This window comes from Microtus ochrogaster, unplaced genomic scaffold (assembly GCF_000317375.1).
Source record: "Microtus ochrogaster isolate Prairie Vole_2 unplaced genomic scaffold, MicOch1.0 UNK33, whole genome shotgun sequence".
In the NCBI taxonomy this organism is placed as follows: Eukaryota; Metazoa; Chordata; class Mammalia; order Rodentia; family Cricetidae; genus Microtus; species Microtus ochrogaster.
The window spans coordinates 2,443,400-2,464,182 of record NW_004949131.1 but is presented as its reverse complement, the minus strand read 5'-3'; the positions used below and the strand labels follow the sequence as shown (position 1 = coordinate 2,464,182).

The following is a 20,783-nucleotide window of genomic DNA, read 5'->3' as shown; positions in this document are numbered from 1 at the left end:
TCATCCCTGCTTCTGTTTACTACTGTAATGTTGCCCCAACACACCCCAATTCTCAAGATGCTTGAATAGATTTACTTGCAGTTTGAATAGCATTTATAATAACAAAAGTATGTTTATATAATAGCTTACAATCATTTTCCATACAAAATAAACTGACATCATATTCATCTTCATTTTTTACACTCCTCACCTGTTCCATATACAGTGAGAACTTCCAGACTGTGCTATCTGGCCAACTCTTCAGAGATGCACATGAATAAGTGTGCCCTGTCAGCCTTACCCACTGTGGCTGAGATTTGTTTGCCATGAAACAGTAGTCCAGACACTTCAAAAACCATGTTCTCCAGAAATCCTTCTCTTGAATTATGGGTACATTTATAATTTTTACAACATTTTCTACAAGTCCGCAGGATTATTTCCACACCTTCACAATTCCGTCTCTAGAAGCAGTCACGATGAAGCCCTGAGTTGTCTGGAAGGTGGCAATATCTGTGATGATGTCATGATGTCCCACGGGTAGAGACTCTGGGCCCCTTCGAGGGGTGTCATCACTTGGTCCTACCTTCTGCTTATTCTGAATTTCCTGTTAGAAATCCGAAGTCAAAACAAAGGCTTGAAGTTAAACCTGTGCGGATTCTACCTCCTGACATATTCCTGTGGCTAGGAAGTTAACACCTGTTTAAAGTCGTCATGCAGCAGAGAGAAAAAAATCCAGAGTGACCTTTGAGGTCCCATATCATTAGATTATATAAATGGGTCAGCAAAGTCTGTGTGCACATTAACATGGAAGGAATAGAGATATATACTTGATATTCTGGCGTTTTTAAACACTCTTATAGAATGCCTACTCTGGCCAGCATATCCCATATTCTCTAGGTGAATAACACGTGCTTTTGGAGGGGGGGAGTCAATGGCCATGCTGGGGTCTCAATTTCCTGTTAACTATGTAATCTGGGACAAAAGCTAACCTTCCTAGTAACCTGTTACTAACCTTCTCGCTCGTAAAAGGAAAGCAGTATTTCTTAATGTATTTCCTGGTCCTTTTTATACCGTGATAAAATTCATCTTTAAACGTGAGAAAGTGAGTGAGGTGCGATGGTGTCCATGTACAACCCCATCACTGAGGACCGAGAAGCAAGAACAGCGAACAGCTGCATGGCCAGACCCTGGCTCCTGGCCCATTCTTCCCACCACAGAAAGAAAGTCTTTAAAAAAAACCTTCAATTATCAATCCTAGTCAAAGCCATCTTTGGGCCCACAGTGTTAGAGGAAACCAAGTCCCATACCTGGACGACTTCTGTGCCTTCTATTATCTTCTTGTAGTAGGACACAGACGGGGGACTCGCGCTTCCAGCTACAACATAGGACCTTTCTGGGGAAACTAAGTCCCAGAACCTAGGGGAGAGGAAATAAACGGTGGTAAGAGCTGCAGTTAATATTATTGGCTTACACAAAAACAATTAATGTATCAGTAGCATGCATGGTATCAATAGCTGTCTGGCAAGGTCCTGATGAGTTTAACATCACACAACCAACACCGAGGACCTCTTTTATAAACTGAAGCATCCTTTCATGTTTAAACCTGAAACAGTCTTTGAGACACGGCACCTTATTTTCATGTCTGAGCCAGCTGTCAACAGGATAGGATTTCCATCTGCAGGACTGCAGTAGATGCCATGGACGCTATGAGGGGAAGGCTTGAAAGAAAGAAACATGAGGTCAAATAAAAGACATCAGCATATTCCATAAATGACAAAGTCATCTTTAGTAGAAGTGAATTAACTGTCAATAGCTGTACAGGCAGCTCATACTTCAAGACATGTGACCTGTGTAAATGGTCTCTCATCCTTCTCTCCGGGGGGGGGGGGAGGGGGGACTGCAGGCCCTAACTAACCGCTTTGAAGGGCTGCAGGCATAGCTCAGGGTAGAACATTCACACAGCAGTGCAAGGCTCTGTGTCCAATCCCCAATGTCCACTCCCGAAAGACCCCCAGGCCAAGCACGGTGGTGTGCACCAGTAGTTCCAGTGCTCTGGGAGGAAGAGTCAGAATCACCAGCTCAAGGCCAGCCTGGGCTGCACACTCAGACCCTGTCAGATGGTAACTTCAGAACACTTTCCAAGAGACCTAAGTAAGCGGGGGTCAAACCTTTCCTACGCTTAGCTAGGTTGTCAAGACACTCCTGGAAATAAGACCAATAGCCAAATCTATCCCAAGAACCATTCCTACAAGGTACAGATGCTCAATCTGTGTTGGGGATCTAGCCCAGTGCTGTTTCTAATCTAGAAAACTGGCTGTTCACCTTTATGGCCTGACCAGGAGCTACAGCTCACTGCCACACTCAACATCACAAGAGGACCAGAGCACAGGCCACTAGCCTGGGAAAAGATCAAAATTCAAAGCTTATACTCGTGAATGCATATTCCTTTTACACCACCACGTAGAGGGAAACCCTAAGCCAGGGGACCCTCTGCATTCTCCAGTAAATAGGCTTTGCTTGATCTGTATCTACAGGAGCTCCAGTGTGGAGTCCCAAACATCCAATGGAGCAGGCCCAGCAAGCTAAAAGAATGAGAAAACAGGCACAATGGTCACATGGTAGTTCGTGTTATTAAAAACACAAATTAGATATAAAATTCATAAGAGCATGCTGGCTAAAATGCCTAAAGATGCTTAGGATGGAGGTGCAGTAAACACTGGTGACAAACCTGTAATTCAGACAGTGGCGGCGCACTGCTGGCCCAGAGCGTCAGTCTCCTGTCACCGGTCTCCATGTCCCACATGGAGACTTCATTGTTGCCCTGCACAGCTGAGAGACAAAGACAAGAACTGTTAGCTCTTCTTTCACATCCGGGCACCAAATGCAATGCAGGCTGCACCTATTACCACTTGTTTCCATCCTGCAAAAATCCCAGCACAGCTTCTCAGACTGGATGGGTGAGAAAACTGTTCTTGATGCTGACAGTGAATATGTGCTGCGCTCCAGCCAGACCGTGAGGAGACTACGGAGTGGAAATGACATAGATTTTCCCTCAAGAATCTACAGTATAAACAGAGAAAGGAAGAAAAGACACATGGAAACAGCCTGTCTCGTGGGCTGAGGCAAAACGCCCTACCCAGGCCCAGAAAGGCTGGACAGATGGAACAGCAGGTGGCCCATTTCAGGCAGAATGAACCGAGTAGGCAAAAGTTCACGGTGTTTTGATCTAACTGAAGGACCTGTGTGACAGGGATAGATGCGGCTAGGAAAGTAGAACCTATGGGCCAGACGGAGAATCTGCCCCTTAGGTACTGTGCTGGAGGGAGTGACAATATACCAGAATTCATCCTGTCCTGGTCACTGAGGGGAAGATGGCAAACAGAGCAGAGAATCTGCTTTTGCAGGGAGCTTCCACTCTTGTGGGGATACTAAAGAAGCAGGAGAGAATGGACTAATCAGTGAGGCTAGAGCAAACGAAGGGGATGACGGGAGAAAGCACAGGGTGAGTGTGCACTGCACTCTCTCTTTGAGGTCTGGCCTGTATGAATCACACACTAGGCTCCTGTACCATCTGGCTTCTAGATAAGCTTGATCTGTAGCAATCTAAAGAGAAAAGGGCTACCAAAAAGCTTCAGGTCCTACTCCAGATAACCTGTAAATGTTGCCTTAAATGACAAAGTGATTTCAAAGATGTAACTAAGGCTTGAAAGGGGTGAATTATTCAGGATTATTCAGTGGGCCCTCAATACAATTGTAAGCATGTCTGTAAGAGGGAGGCAGACTCATGATCAACACTAATTAGTCTATTAGTGCTGTTTCCGCTCTGAAGAGAAGACATTAGCCAAACCACACAGGAAGAGCAAGCAGTGGAGTCTCCACAGCCTCCAGTGTGGCCTGACAGTACACTGACTCCGCCCACAGAACGCTTACAGCTCAGACTTCTAACTTCAAATCATTGTCTGTGTTAATTCAGCAAGTATGAAGAGCACCGACAGTAGACCAGCAGCAGAGGACAAAGATGGGTTGGCCTGATGGGGAGATGGCTCAGAGGGTCAAAGTGCTTGCTACACAGCTTTATGGCCCATGTTTGATCCCTAAATCCAAGTAAAGCCCCAGAAGCAGTGGTGCACATCTGTAATCCCAGCATTCTGGAGGCCAGATGGCAGGTGGAGACAGGAGACTGGCTGGGAAGCATGTGAGGCAACTAGTCTAGAGAATGGAACTCAGCAACAGAAACAGGAGAGAACCTGCCTCGAAGACAAGCAGGAGAGAAGGGACTAGAAATTTTCCCCTGACCTCCACATATGGTGCTCAGGTGTGTGGGAGCCTGCTCATGCTCCCCTCTCCTCCCCACCCATAAGTAAATCACTGTTCCTCTTAAGGTGGCCTTTCTAGTCAACATCTTTGTAAACTCCAATAACCAGATCCCCACAGCACCTCCGGCCTTTCTACCCACACCTGTGTACAGGAGCCTTTAGAAAGAAGCCCACCTTGTTGGGATCCTAACTGGATGGAAAAGCCCACATAAAGCATTTGAACCATGGTAGAGTTTGGCTGTTTCTTGGTGTATTTGTCTATTTATCCATTGCTATGAGCTGAGCAAAATGACTCCGGGTTTATTTTGGCTCACCAATAGTCCATCATGGCAAGGAGGCAGAACAGAGCAGCTCATGTCACAGTGCCCAGGGAATAGCTGTGCTAGCTGGCGGTCTCCTTTCCCCACGTTTACTCCAGAGTGTGGACCGTATATACAAGAGAACAGATGAGAACCTGAAACTACCAGGAGCTGCACCTGTCAAGCACAGGTGTGCTGCCTAGACTGACTTCACCTCGATTCTTTTTGGGTTTTTTGAGATAGGGTTTCTCTCTTTAACAGCCCTAGCTGTCCTGGAACTAGCTCTAATAGACTTGAGCTGGCTCAAATTCAGAGATCCACCTGCTTCTGCCTCCCAAGTGCTATCACTTCCTGGCTTCACCTCAATTCTTACAGGGTGTTTTCAAGCATTCCTTACAGATAAGGAAAATTAATTTCAAAGATATATCTAAGCGAGGCTGGAGAAATGGCTCTACAATTAAGAGCACTGGCTGCTTTTCCAGAGACCCAGGTTTGATTCCTAGACTTACAACCTACCTCCAGTCCCTGGTGATATGACATCTTTTTCCAGCCTCCAAGGGCGGTACATAACAGGCATGCAGGCAACACACCCATACACATTAAAAAGACAGCTCAAGAGCCAGGAGGTGGCACATGCCTTTAACCCCAGCACTTGGGAGGCAGAGACAGAGGCTTTTTGGAACCCATTTCCTATAGCGAGATGCCTGGCTTAGCCTTGATGTAGGAAGTAGGAACTTGGTCCTGCCTCAACTTGATATGCCAGGCTTTTTTGACTCCCCATGGGAGGCCTTACCTTTTCTGAGGAGTGGATGTAAAATAAATTAAAAATTAAGATGAGAGATGGTGGAAGAAAGGAGAATAGTGGTAACGGTTGACGGCGTCAGTTCTGACTTAAAAATAATGGTGCGCAGCTTCCATATGAAAAGAATCAAGCACTTGGTTTATATGTGAACTAAAAACTCTAAGAGCAATAACACACAATGTAATTTCCCAGTCCGAGCGTGAGCCCTGCACCTTACCTGCAATTACCCAGGACTGGTACAAGGGGTGCATGGAGAGGCGCCGGATGCGAGCTCTGGAGGGATGGCAGTGGCTGGAAATCGGCAACTGGAACCTCATGTCCCAACACGCCATGGTACCGCTGCTCGTGCCTCAAGTTTAAAAGGCACAAACCATTAAAATCTAAGCAAAGCACACAACATCACATTTACAACAATGACAAACGTGTTGCCTTTGGATGAATATATTTTTAGATTTTTGATCTATGTCTTGCTGGCTGGCCTGGAACTTGCTATGTATTTTGAGGCTGGCTTCAAAGAGATAAGCCGGCTTCTACCTCCCTAGTACCAGGATTAAAGGCATGCACAACCATACCCAAGTCTGGATAAGGCGTTTTAGAACTGCTCTGGTCACTGAGATAAAGTCTTTGTTGCCAGGCCTGGTATCACAGGCCTACTATCTCAGCTACTCTGATGGTTGAGGCCTGCCCGAGCTACAGAGAAAGTTCAAGACCAGCCTGAGCAACTTGGTGAAAACAGGATTGTGGCTATAGCTCAGCAGGGCAGTGCCTGCCTAGTGTGCATAAGGCCCTGGAATCAACTCCCAGTACTGCCAAGAAGGGAAGAGAGAAGGCTTTGCCCCCATGAAGTTGTTTCTCCAGTTTCAAATAGCAGCCATGGTTATCAAATAACAGCCATAAAGCACTTATCATAATGCAATTACAGTGCAGTCTAATGAATGTAAATTCAAAATGAATAATTCATTAAATACTGGTGCTGTTATTAACTGCCAAGGCACACACAGAACCAGAGGCCATAGAGAAGACGAAGCGGAACTTGGCAGTCTCCAATTCCACAAGCGAGATGGACAGAAGGACAGTGGGTCCCGCTATGGCCCTCTGCCACACTCCATGACAATGATGGAAACAGCCAGAGGTGGCATCAGTGCCTCCTAGAGCCTACGACACCGCTTTCCTCCGGGAACTTGCTAGCTATGCACTCTTATCTTCTGCACTGCTCTCGATGGTACCATCTTCCAGAGTTACATAAAATGAATACAGGAAAGGGTAGATAATAAGGAGAGTGCAAGCTAAGGAATCCAGAACCTAAACTCAGGCCCAGACACCTTAACTTGTCTGGGTATGAGAGACAGACGAAAACACGGTACTTTCAAGGAGCATATTCAAAGCAGTCTGCAAGGGAGGGGCCAGGGGACACGTGTCAACTGGCAGAGTGCTTGCCTAGCATACAAAGTCCTGGCTCCATGCCCAGTACCACACGAGTCAGATGTTGTGTTGCCCAGTACTTGGGAGATAGAGGCAGGAAGATCAGAAGTTCAAGGTCATTCTTAGGGATCATCGACCAGCCTGGTTACATTAGGACCCTGTCTCAAATACAAAAGAAATACACACCACACCACGGGAGAGATGTGACTCTGGAAAACAGAGGAAAGGGGGAGAAGGTGGTGAGAAACAGTGCAAAGGCCAAGCAATATAAGGTGATTAGAGGCATACAGAATTGTCATTATAATTAGCGACATACAGAGCTGTCACTATAATTAATGCAATGCATAGTATTTTCCAATTACTGAAGGTTTTAAATAATTTTATCACAAAATATGTGGTGATAGATTTCCTTCCTAACTACCTAATTTAATCATTTATCAATATAAACTGTGTTGAAATATCACATTGTATCCCCTAGATACACAGTAGCTTTACTGCAATTAAAACTAGAAATTTAATTTTTTTTAAATCAGCAATCCTATTCATGGATATATACCTTAGAAAAACAGAATTAAAGTTTTTTACAAAATCCTACTTGCAAATTTACTCAAAAAAGCCCCAAACTAGAAACAAGTCAGTCATCCAATTGGAGCATAGGTGGTCAGCACTCAACTGTTCATAAATAAAATGAAAAATAACTTAAAACTCCTCATACATGAAAACAATGGAGAAGCCTTACAGAGTTTATGTTTGATAAAGAGATAACACACACACCACATGATTCCACTCCTGTGACATTCTGAAAAGGGCAAGAAACAGTGGGGACAGAAAATGGAAGAGGGGTTTTACTTTGGTTAAAGAAAAGGAAAACAGATACTGGTGAGGGTGTGGGAGAAAGGAGCCTCGCTCGGGGTTGGTGAGGGCGTGGGAGAAAGGAGCCTCGCTCGGGGCTGGTGAGGGCGTGGGAGAAAGGAGCCTCGCTCGGGGCTGGTGAGGGTGTGGGAGAAGCAGGGAGCCCTTTCTCAGGGCTGCTGGGAGTACAAACAGGCACAGCCTCTCTGGAAGTCAGTGTGAAGCTTCCGGAAAAGGCTAGAAACAGATCTACCGTGTGATTCAGTTATACTGATCTTGGGCAAACACCCAAAGGACTCTGTACGATCCTGGAGAGACATCTGCTAATCCATGTTCATTACTGCTCTATTCCCAATAGTTAGAAAATGGAACAGCTCAGATGTCCATGGACTGTTGAATGGATAATGAAAATGTGGCACCTATACTCAATGAAATTTTACTCAGCTGTAAAGAACACTGAAATTAGGAAATTTTAGGGTAAATAGATGGGACTAGAAACATCACACTTACATAATAAAGATCCAGAAAGACAGTATCACATGTTCTCACTCATACAGAGCCAAGCATCAGATCCTTAGAACTGTGTTACACTTGGAGCACTTTTGAATCCAGGAAAGTAGAAAGGAGCCATGGGGTGGGGAGGGACATCTTAAGAGAGGGAAGACAGGGAAAAGAGGGACGAATGGAGGGTAAAGAAAGGAAGGATGGGGAGGATAACTCACACACTCTCAGAAGTGTTCAGCTGGAGCTGCCCTACACAGCCCCCCACAGAAGCCACAGTGTCGGGAAGACCGGAAGCAATCATGGAGGACCTGGGTAGCACAGTGTCATGAACTCACATAGCTGCGGATGTCTACACAAGAGAGGCCAGTCCACAGTCTAGCATGGAAAGGAGGGGCTCATGATCCCTACCAACAGAGAAGACGGCAGCAGTGGACGGGGCTAGCAGAAGGAGAGGCGGTGTGATGGAAGCATGCTGCCTCGGGTTACCGGTGATCTGGTGTGTGCCCTCTACCAAGGCATATGGGCAAAGCACATTAGACTCAATATTTCTTTCTTTTAAAGGAACATGACATTGGGAAGGGGTGTGGGAGTGCACAGGGAGAGGTGAGAAGTGAATATGATCAAAATACAGTGTACACATGTATGAAATTATCAAAGACTAAACAATATAGTTTTCAAATAATTTTAAAAACTGGTTAAAGGCAATTTTCAGAAGTCACGTGTATTCTGTTTGTGGTAAGGGTCACAGTAGAGTGTATGATTTTCCGAACTTAGAAACACTTCAAAAGCAAAATATAGATGAAAGATAGCATGCATCTTCAGTCGAGGGGAAAGGGAGTGGAAGATGACAAACAGAAACCCACTGTTCTGCTTTTCCTGGGCCCTGTGATGGATGCTGCTGCTCACTGCATCTTCAAAGCAGCCTTTGAAGGAATTAGTCCCATTAGAAGATGAAGATGCTACGACTCAGAATTAAGTAGCTTGCCTGAGGTCACAGGAATTTCGAGTGTTGGCTCAATCTCAAATGCTGCCCTTCTTAAATTGGAGCTTCTCCAACAGCCCAAAGAAGTCCAGCAGCTCTTCCCTGCTGCGAGCACAAGACGGACGCTGGCTGAGAACGAGAAGCTGCTGTTTCAGGATGCTGACTTCACCCTTTCACGATGACACAGTCTCACCTAACCCAAGCTGGCCTTGAACTCACTGTGTAGCTGCGGTAACCTGAACTCCTTGATCCTCCTGCCTTTACGGGCCAAGCACCGTGACCCCAAGGGTCCATACTCTACTCAACCACCAGGACTGCAAGGCCGTGCTACCATACCCTGCAAACCATACTCTTTCTCCTACTGCATGTGTGGTGAAAAATGGCCAGGGCCTTAGGCATACCAGGCAAGCACTCTCGCAGAGCTACACGTCCAGCCTCATACAAGTCTCCTGATGGAAAAATAAACTGTAACACATTATAAAACATAGTAGTTATGAAAACAACGGGGATGGAAAAATCACCAGTAAAGCAACAGGACAAGCTAACTGTCCCAGCACAGCTTACCTATGCAGAGCCAGCACTGGTGGATGTCCACAGCGAAGGAAGTGATGAGACCCGACTTTAAGTCATGCTTCAGAGTCCATGCATTGCTTGAAGACCTAAGGTCCCAGCCAACCAGAGAGCCATTCACAGTGGCGTAGGCAAGGACAGACTGGGCTCCAGAGTTGAAGTGCTGCATGTCCACCACACATCCATCTTCCTTCTGATCCAGAACCCTGCAGAAACACAGAGGTACATACACAGGCTTTTCTAGTCACTGAAAATGAAGCACGGCTTTCCACTGGAGATAAACCAACAGCCTATCCATGGGCAAAAAAGAAAAACTGGGCAGTTGGCAGCCTTTAATCCCAGGGCTTGAGAGGCAGAAAGGGCAGGAAAAGTATGAGTCTGAGGTTGACCTGACCAATGGAATAAAGGTCCAGGACAGCCAGAGCTGACACCCTGTCTAAAAAGAATAAAAATAAAATAAAAATTATGTGACCTCAACGAGACAAGTATAGATGAATATTTTTTAAAAAATTTCAGACTCAGAAGAGTGTGAAAAATTTCTGAATATTTTTCCTCAGTTTCTCCTCATATTGCCATCTTATATAAACAGAATATTTATCAAAACTAAGAAACCAACCTTGTTTTAACAGTAATAAAATTAGCTCCTTGTGTGAAATACAAAGACTATTATAGATACATAGATCTGTAATACATACAACCTCCCCCGCATAACCACACAGAACCGTCTGGCACCCTCTAAAGTACCCTGCGCAGCCTGGCTGTAATGTAACTCCATCCGTTCTCTCAACTTGTGGCAAAGACCAATTTTGTTCCTTCCCAGAATGTCATATAATTGGAAACATGGGACAGATAGTCTTTTGAATCTGACATATTAATTAGAAAAAGTTATTTCAGATTCGTGAATGCTGATGCCTTGACCTAATAACTCACTTCTTCATATTGCAGAGTTCTATTCTATTTCATGGCTATGCCAGACTGGTTTTGGGTTTGTTTTTTTTTTTTGTTTGTATGTTTGTGTGAAGCTGAGGTTCTTCTAACACTAAAAAGAATGCCACATGGCTGAGGGTACAGCTCAGCAGCCGAGCACTTGTGTTTGGTCCCAGCATCACAAATAAGGAAGAAGAGGGAGGAAATACGGGGAAGATAAAAAGGGACAAGATTTTAAAAAAATCAGCTAGTAACTTATTTTAATATTGAGTTATATGTATCTCTGCTGCATATTCTTTATTCTTAAAAATGCCAAAAATCATTCTTACTTTCTGAACATAATATAGGCTACAGTTTGCTGACCTTTTCTTAGACAAACATTTATAGATATTCTATTTCTGACTATATTGATTTTTAAAATATCAAAACATTAAGTAAGTTGTTAATGGTTTGTTCCATCATATTTTTTAATTCTGTGTGTGCATGCCAAATAAGGCCATCAGATCCCCGGAAACTGGAGGTACAGGCAGTTATGAGTGTCTTGACATGCGTGCTGGGAACTGAACTTGGATCCTCTGTACTGAACTGACAAGCCATCTCTCCAGGCCATGGTCATAGTTAACAAACGAGTAACTTATGATGGCCAGGTTACTTTGGAGCACACTACAGTGAGGCACGGTAAAATCTAAACCATCGAGCAAGGTCTCCTGACCAAGGCAGTAAACGTTCGTCTGTGTAACAAGCAACGTGTGCAATGCAAAGTGTCTGCTGAGAGAACCGTGCAGAGTGTGTCCCCTTTCCTGTCCGTCTGCACCCCAGGGGCACAATCCTCACACAGGACACTCTGCCAGTAGTGTAAATGAACAGTAAGAACAAACAGTCGTCCTCTGCTGAGACAATTTTAAGGAAAACCGGCAGCTATTTGCTGTTAGAACCATCAATATGTCCTGGCTAAAGCCACTCAAAAATATTTAGTGATTGTGCTGAAAATACACCCTTTTTATAAATACAAAAGCAAAGCAAAACAAACCAACAAAGATGTCCCCAACAGACATTCCTTTCTACCTTAAGCTACACAAGGACCTCAAAGCAGCATTTTACTAAAGTCTTGTTCTGCTTTTTCTATGGGGCGCACTCCCTCTTCCCAGCATGCTCTTCTCAACCACCCTGCTTTCACAGACTCACTTGCCTCTAGTAGCCCCTTTCACTGCCTGTGTGCACGTGTGCATGCACTTGGTCATGCGTATGTGTGTGAGCATGTGAGAACACAGTGCACACTCACGGGTCACAAGATAACCTCGGGTGTTAGTGCTCAGGCACCCTCCACATTTTATTTGAGACAGGGTCTCTCTGGCCTGGAACTTTGGTACATAGGCAGGCTAGCCGGCCAGCAAGCCTCCAGGATCCTCCTGTCTCCCTCCATCTCGCTGTACTAGGGTTACAGGCATATACCACCTTTATTTGGGTTCTAGAGGCCTGAACTCAGGTCCCCCTCATGCTTGCAAGGCAAGGACTGCACCAACTGAGCCTTCTCCTCAGTTGTTGTCCATTGCAACTTGGTACGTGCCTTCCAGGGGGACATTACCACACTGCGCTCCCACTGTCTGTGAACTTGCCTTTATCTCCCAGTAGACTAGATTCTCAGAGACCACAATGTAGGACTGTCAAGATAGCTCAGTGGGTAAAAACACTTGTCACCCAAGCCTGACAACCTGAGTCTGATTTCCAGAACTCATAGTAAAGAACTGACATCTCAAAGCTGACCTCTGACCTCTACAAATTCCCTGTGGGACCCATGCACCCACACACATAATTTTTTTTTTAAATAGAGAGAGAACACAATGTATCTATTTATATCCGGAATCTTTAGTGCATAACAATGATGGGGGTGGGGGGAAGGTTGTCATTCCCTTCTTTTACGTTTAATCTTTATTAATTTACAAAGAAATGAAATTTGTAAACAAAAACCAATCAACTTTTTATTTTAGAGTGATAAGCAAATCTTTGTCTAAAAATATTATCAAATTCAGGTATTTTAGCGTCTAGCAACAGAACCTGAGTTTTCTTAATGAAAATGATGAACACTCATTACGCTCTGGGAGTTAGACAATCTTTCTAATCCCTGCGTCATTTAGGAAGATTCCAGACTTCTAAGATGATGGAGTCCAGGCTGCCCCTGTCTGTGCACTTCTGACAAAGTGCAGAAATTAAGATGCCAAAGCCAAACACATCTGGGTATTCTGGGTCAGGAGCAGTTCCCTGCGCTGCAGGGCTCACATGGATTCTACAGGGGAGGACGCCAGTTGATCCACACCAAACTAACTGCAGGCTGGGAGGTGGAAGCTACCACACAGTACACACACATGCAAGGTTAAAGAGACAGCAGACGGTACCTGCTTTGGAGAGGGTGGATTTTAGGAGACTTGGGTAACTTAGAAGCCTCAATTCCAAGGAGCTGAACGGCACCATTATCAGATGCTATGGCCAAGTAGTGGGAACCTTGACAAAATGTTAGTGTCTTGACTCGCCCTCCAATTCGGCTGTACGTAAGAATAGACCTGAGTGAAAGAAACAGAAGACCATTTCTGAAACAGTCATAGGCATTATGGCTAACGTTAATTCACACCGTTATTAACAAAGTTATTACCCTGAGGTCCATTTCATCCTCATGATTTCTAAGAGATCAATGCACAAACCTCCTTTTCTTCACTGTCCCTCTTCAAGCACTCTGTACTGTTACAGAGACTGCCCCGGCCCCCAACTTCCACACCAGTTCTCCAACTGTGCAACACTTTAACTCCCATATTCTTCAGCTCTTCTTTAGCCCTGAACACAGACTGTCATAGTCGGGAAAGCTCTGACTTCAGAAGTGAAATTCTGTCAGCAGCTACCTATATGACCTCTGTCATGATCTGTACCTGGGTTTCCTCATCCACAAGGTACCTGATCTAACAGGATGCGAGCAGAGGTCCACTAAACCGTTCACACATGTGGACTTCATACAATATCAGCCTCAACACACGCTGGCCTCTCAAGCTGCCCCATCCTTCCTTGCTTGCTGGCAGGGTTTCTGAGTGTCGGACAACAGGACGCTACCTACCATCAGCACCACCTAACTGGTCACTCCCCAGAGTCTGTAAGCACTTACACTCTTAAACAACACCAGATGACTTGTTATTTTTATGTGTCATTCCTCTCTGATTCACTTTCCTTACTAACAGCTTTACTGTACTACAGAGTACCTTTAGAGTGGTCTATTTACTGCTACTGTGGGAAAATGAGATTGATCTTTGTGTAAAGATCCTGCATTCTGCCTTTTCATTTGTTTTTTTTCTCATATACTAGATCATGCTGATCGCTAACAAAAATAATTTTACATCTTTTTCTCATTTATAAACATGTTACATAAAAATGTGTGCAGGTATGTATGCGTGTGCACACGCGTGTATTCATTATCTAAATACCCTGGCTAGACCCTCCAGTGCAATGATCAGTGGAACTGGCAAAAACACACATTCTTCTCTTACTCCTCATTTAGAATGCCTGCACAGTAATGCTTCACAGTAAGTCCAGTGTCGGCTGTAGTTTATGGTGGTGGCTGTGATTATTTCTCCGTTACTAATTCACTAAGTTGGTTTTAACTACCAAAGGGTGGACTTTGTCAAATGCATTCCCAGGGTCTGCAGGGACACTGTGGTTTCTGCTCTTTACTCTCCTCCTATGCTGCATGTTGATTTCTGTACACTAAACTAGCCTTGCCCCCCGCCACCACCCGGGACAAGCTGTCCTTGTTCAGGGTATATAACCCTTCCCACTACAGGGTGCTGACTGACTGTGGCACAAGCCGCTAAGTTCCAGGTGATGGACCCTGACTACAGTGTCACAGGCTAAGTTCAGAAGAGTTCCCTTATTTCTCAGGAGCCCTTCTGAAAAACAGACTGTAATTCTTTAAATGTTGAGTAGAGTTCACAGGAAGCCCTCGGCCTGCACCTTCCTTTGTGAGGAGACTTTCTCTAACAGAATCTCTTCATTTTATGTTGTTTGTGTGTTCTATTTCTTCTTCAGTCACTTTAAGCAGCTGTGGCTTTCTCTGAATTTGCCCATTTCATCCTAATTTTTGGCATACAATTATTTACAGTAGTCTTTTTTACTTCCGACCATAATATCCCTCAGCTAAAATTCTGATTGAGTAATGAGTCTATTTTCATTTCTTTAAAACAAAATGCTTACTCTCCTAAAAATTGTTCAGTTTTGCTGATCTTTACAAAGAACATTTTCTGCTTTTACTTTTCTTATGCTTTTCTAGTCGCTATTTCATCTTTCCTTGTTAGTCTTCTTCCTCCCGCTTCCTCTGGACTGCACCGGCTCTCCTTTTGTTCATTTCTTACAGCTAAATTGCCGATTTGACATTTTTTGAAATATAAATTAATATTTACAGGTATACATTTCCTCAACTCTCCCTTTAGCCATGCCCCATCTTCTGGTCTGCTGTGTCTTCATCTTCATTAACTCAAAGGGCCTTCTCTGAACTGCCATCAGCCATATGGAGCTTCATCTCCATATATAAGTGAATTTCTCAAATTCCTCTCTACTGTCACACCCGATTTTACTCCACTATAGCTGAAAAATAAACCTTATCCACTTCAGTGCTTTTACATTTATCGACGCTTCTTTTATGAACTAACCCACAGTTAAGTCTGGAAAATACCCCACATACACCTCAGAAAAAAATTATATTCCAGTGTGGTAGAGCTCCTTCCCTCTCTGTCAGATGTGACCACAGGCAGCGCTGTTCAAGGCCTCTGTTTCTATCCACACTGAAAATGGGGTGTTAAAGTCGCCTGCTATCGTGGTTAAACTCTCACTTTTTGCTTCACCTATGCTGTTAGGTGCCTGTGTTTGTAACTGCCATGCTTCCTCATGGGCTGAGCTTTCACCCTGTAGAATGTCTGTGTCCTAGGAGCCGTTTCTCTGAGGATTTATCTTCCTTACCATTCGCTGGGGTGTGTGGTTTATCTTTCTGGTCCTTTCAATCCATTCATGCCTTTGAATTTAGATGTCTTTTTCCATATAGCACAAAGCTGGTCCCAACTGTGTCCTCCTTTCTGCCTCTTTCACCTCCTCATTAGTCACCATGGTTACTAATCAGGATGGTGTATATCTGACATTTTTCTACTTCTTCCTGTTTTAACTGGGTTTCCTCCACTGCTGTCTTTTTTATTAAATATTTTTTCAACAGCATTTTAATTTCCTTGGTTTTGAGTTTTACTACAAGTTTCTAAGCTTTTAAGAAGTTACTAATACAATTAACATATTTTTAAAAACTAAATAATAGCAACTTAATTTAAACACACAAAACTCTATTTAAATACTATATTCCTCTCTCTTTCTGGTCAACTATTGTCATGAAGTATATTAATACACTGTGTTATAAACCAAGGGTGAGTATTGCTGAGGATAAAAACAACTTGCTTGGAGGTTTGAAATTTCTACAATAAAAGGTTGGTTTAAAAAAAATCTATACAATGGAGAAAAGAAAGCATCTTCAACAAATGGTGCTGGTACCACTGGATGTCTGCATGTAGAAGAACGCAAATGGATCTGTATCTAACACCCTGCACAAAACTCAAGTCCAAGTGAATCAAAGACCTTAACACAAATCCAGATAAACTGAACCTGACTGAAGAAAGTGGGGAACAGCCTTGAACTCATTAGCACAGGAGATAATTTCCTGTACACCAGTAGCACAGACACTAAGATCAACAATAAATAAGTGGGGCCTCATGAAACTGAGAAGCTTCTGTAAGGCAAAGGATACCATCAATAAGACAAAACAGCAACCTTCAGATGGGAAAAGATCGTCACTAACAGCATGTCTAACAGAAGGCTGATCTCTAAAATACATTAAAAACCAATCAAGACACTAGACACCAAAAAAAAAAAAATAATAATCCAATTAAAAAATAGGGTACGGACCTAAACAGAGAATTCTCAGAAGAATCTCGAACAGCTGAGAAACACTTAAAGATATGTTCATCATCTGTGGAGGCCAAAAACTAAGCCTATGCCCACCAAAGGTCAGAGAGTTTCTTCAAGGTTATTGTGCTTCCCCACAAACAAAGGTCCCACCTAGACCAAGAGAGCTCTGCTCTCTCAAGGTTACAGTCAGCAGGAGTGGCTAACAGAACAGTAGGCAAGTTCTACCTCAAACAAGTCTACAGAGCCAACTAAGTTCCAGTTCCCTTAAGGTGATAACATTGGATGCCACCCAGGGAGTGGTTTGCCTACAGAATGGTTTGGTCTAGGGTGTAAACATGAATTGTTTTGTTCTAGCAACAGAACGTTTAACTACAGATATAGCCCCCGACCCTCAAGTGGTCTGTTCATTTCCTTGTATCATGTTAATGCAGTCTTTTGTTTCACGCCTACCTTTTGGGTGTATGAAGGGAGACAGTGCGAGAGAGATGACTGAAAAGGACATAAGCCTGGTGCAAGGGAAACTTCCACAAGTCTAGGAGAATGGTCCCAGCTAAGACTCCTGGCAGCAGTGGATGCACAGACTGAACTGGCCATCCTGTGACTGGTTTGGAGATTACCCTGTTGTCACTGGAAAGCCCTCATCCAGTGCTGAAAGAGGCAGATTCAGAGACTGAAGGCCAAACATTGGAGGCCTATTGAGGAAGCATAGAGGTCAGGAACATCACAGGAAAACCCACAGAAATTACTAGCCTGGCTCATGGGAACTCAGAGTGTAAACCAACAAGGGAGTATGCAAGGGACCAACCTAGGCCCTCTGCATATATGTGACAGTTGTGTAACTTGGTCTATTTGTGGTACTCCCAGCAATGGGAGCAGGGACTGTACCCAGTGATTTGACTGGTTCTTTGGAACCTAATCCTCATGATGGATTGCCTTGCCCTGCCTGAATAATACAGGGGGAGGTGCTTGGTCTTAGGGCAGCTTGATATGCCATGCTTTGCTGAATCCCAGGGAAGGCCTGCCCCCTTCTGAGCGATTATTGAGGAGGGTAAATGGGGGGGGAGGGGCAGAAAGTGGGAGGGGAGGGAGGAGGGGAGACTATGGTTGGGATGAAAAATAAATTAATAAAATAACTACACAAAACAAAAATAAAATTGCTACATACACCTATGATTCTTTTACTGATTTTTCATTTATATTCTCTTCAATACAATGCCAAGAGAGAATAAACACAAAAATAAGTATAATGTAAAAATCATAGTGCCCTTTAAACAAAATACACAGCCAACCCCCACCTTACCAGGCTGGAAAACAAGAAGTGGACTTTTAAGTTACTTTAGCTGTCAAGGGTTTGATCTGATAGCATTTTAGCTAATTATGCTCTATGAGAGCTGCCCACATCCTTCCAGAGTAGATGAGACTCCTTCTCATGTACAGCAGCTCTTCTGGCAGAACCAATTAGGCAAAGAGCAAATGGGAAAATGGCAGGATTAAATGCGAGCGGCACAGAGACTGAGCAGAGGCAGGGTGGGGGAGATGTGTATCATGTTGCCCACATCTAAAGTCCTTATAATATTCACGTTTATCAAATTCATAACCTGGGCATTTAAAGTCTCAAAGACACTGCTCATAAAAGACCAGGTTCCAGGGAGTGGGGTCTTGCTCTCCCGATGCAGCCGTCCACCCCACTGTACTGTTACTTCCGTTCAATCCCTTTTGATCTATTCAGTGAACCAGCCTGCTCAGCCATCACAACAGAGGCAGAATCTGGTCACTGCCACTGTCTACACCACATCTCCGTGCATCACCAGAGCGAATATTCCTCCAGCTGCTGCTGCCTTACCCTTTCCATCCTGCTCTCCACACACGGCCAGGGTCACCTGGTCATCGGGATCAGGACTCTCCTCTGGTCACAGTCTTCCAAAGACACCTCCCCCCTTACTCAAAGTCCCGAGAAGAGCCCTCAAAATCCTACATAACTGGGCCCTCCTACTTTTTTCCCTCTGCCTGTTCTGCTCAGGAGACACAAAACTTCCTGCAAGGAACGACTGACCAGGTCCCTACCCACACCCAGGGCCTCAGAAATCCCTAGTTCCTCTGCCTAGAACACTCAACATACCCATGTGGGTCTTTCTCCCTTCTTTCAATTTTTTTCCTTGGATTCATTTTACTCAGTGAGGAATTCCAGACGGCAACAATCCCCAGTTCCCTGGTCACCTAACATAGCTTTCCAATACTTTATTTACACATTACATTCCCTGCTCTCACTTCCCACCAGATGACCAGAGGCACAGGACTTTAGTCCACATAGCCCTAGGAATCCCTTGCTCCTGCGCAGCCCTCCTGCAGAGAAAGCCCTCCATAAGCACTAACGTGACGCGTTACCTCGTCGTGGTGGTCTTCCCCTCCATCTTCTGACTGTTCCAGATTTTCACAGTGCCATCATTCGAACATGTCGCGAAAAGTAAGTGCTCATCAGAGACTCTGATTCGATTCACAGCAGATCTGTGCTCATGAAGATGTGCTACTAGTAACCCTTTAGGACGCCACCCTGAGAGAAAGCAAAAGTGTATCTTAAAACATGGCTGGGAGACACATTACTCATCAGCCTTTAGCTACAGTTACCAACAATGAACTTAAAGCAATTGTAAGAACTAACCAAGTAAGAGGCCCCCAGCTAGGCCACCTACAGGGGTCTCCTGGACTGTGACATATTACTAAGATACCAAGGTAGAGGCCAGGTGGTGGTGGCGCACGCCTTTAATCCCAGCACTTGGGAGGCAGAGGCAGGCGGATCTCTGTGAGTTCGAAACCAGCCTGGTCTACAACAGCTAGTTCCAGGACAGGCTCCAAAACCACAGAGAAACCCTGTCTCGAAAAACCAAAAAAAAAAAGATACCAAGGTAGAGGTTAAGTACAGCTACGGAAAGACTCCACCATGAGACCTTTCAGTGCTTGAGGGATGCAGCAGTCAGTGACCCCTTAGAAAAACACTGACTGCTGATTTAGAGCATGACTCTTCTAGCCTAGACAAACAGCTTGGAGGTCAACTTTGAAGCCAGAAATGTACAAAACCCTGTTGTGGGGGGTCCTTCTGCTCCTCCAGCCAATAACCGCTGAGATACCAGCCCACTGGGGCGTGGTCTCTCTCTTTAAAAAAGCGGCCACTTCCCTCCTCGCTCTCTCTTTGCTTCCTGCTCCGCTTCAGGCGACTAGACTCCTTCCTGATTGAACAGAGGGCTGTCGTCTGGGACGGTGATCTGGAAGGTTTTTCCCCTTTAAATAAATAACCATTCTATTAATCATAATTCCAAACTGGTGTAGGATTGTTTGTGATTTACACCTTCATCATCTGGCGCCGAACGTTTGGTTTTAGGACCCCTCCTTCCCCCGCTCGGCTGCCTGCCACCAGTTCGGCTTGGCCAAGCCCTCACTCCCTCAGCCGCTGCAGCCTGTACCTTGCAGCCTGTGCCTTGTGCTTGGAGCCAGCAATTTAATATAAATTATCATGCAGTGGCTTTTCTTGCTGCAGTTCTTTATATTTTCCCTTTAGACACCACAGATTGACTTCAAGTCCCCACGCACCCTATCGTTTGCCTCCCGACATGGATTTAAACTCCACAGGCCAGATTAGTCTCTGCCCGCGTGGTTTGCTCTTTTCTGAGTCGTTTTCAAATCTCCCTTGCAAGTGCAGCTCTTAAGCGGGGCGAACCAGAGCACGCGGTTGCTGGTTGCCAAAAGCTGCAACCCCTCAGGGCGACTCTGTCACGTGGAGGCATACATGGCTTCTGGGTTACTCTTCTCTACCCCTGGATTCTAGGTTTATGGTTCCGTGTACAGAATTGATTTAATTACATTTACTTTGTTGAGCAACTTGCATTTCCCAGTTTTTAACAAATACTAGGTGGACACTGAAACAGGACCCCGTTTTTGTCGCGACTTGGCAACAGCGCCACCTGCTGGATAATAGGTAATATGGCAGTTTTCGTTTCCAACACAAATTTTACTGTTTTGTTTACTAATACAATGGGTTATATCATGCAAGGTTTATATGACTATGGGGATAACTTAATTTACTGGTTACTAGGTTTCAGTATTCTTTTGAATATTCTATCATTTAGGAAGATTATGGCACTCCTAAGAACCATACA

General features: G+C 44.5%; 1 protein-coding gene across 1 annotated transcript in view; it reads right to left on the bottom strand.

Moving 5' to 3' along the window:
* Window positions 1-57: 57 nt before the first annotated feature.
* Window positions 58-20,783, bottom strand: part of Pik3r4 (phosphoinositide-3-kinase regulatory subunit 4) — a 59,893-nt gene continuing 39,167 nt past the window's right edge. The window contains exons 13-20 of the mRNA XM_005368472.2: window positions 19,018-19,183; window positions 13,047-13,211; window positions 9,721-9,932; window positions 5,614-5,745; window positions 2,708-2,808; window positions 1,609-1,697; window positions 1,287-1,395; window positions 58-583 (exon numbers count right to left, since the gene is read on the bottom strand). Of these exons, the coding sequence (XP_005368529.1) occupies window positions 413-583; window positions 1,287-1,395; window positions 1,609-1,697; window positions 2,708-2,808; window positions 5,614-5,745; window positions 9,721-9,932; window positions 13,047-13,211; window positions 19,018-19,183 (1,145 nt within the window). The 3' untranslated portion in view covers window positions 58-412. The remainder of the gene's footprint in view (window positions 584-1,286; window positions 1,396-1,608; window positions 1,698-2,707; window positions 2,809-5,613; window positions 5,746-9,720; window positions 9,933-13,046; window positions 13,212-19,017; window positions 19,184-20,783) is intronic.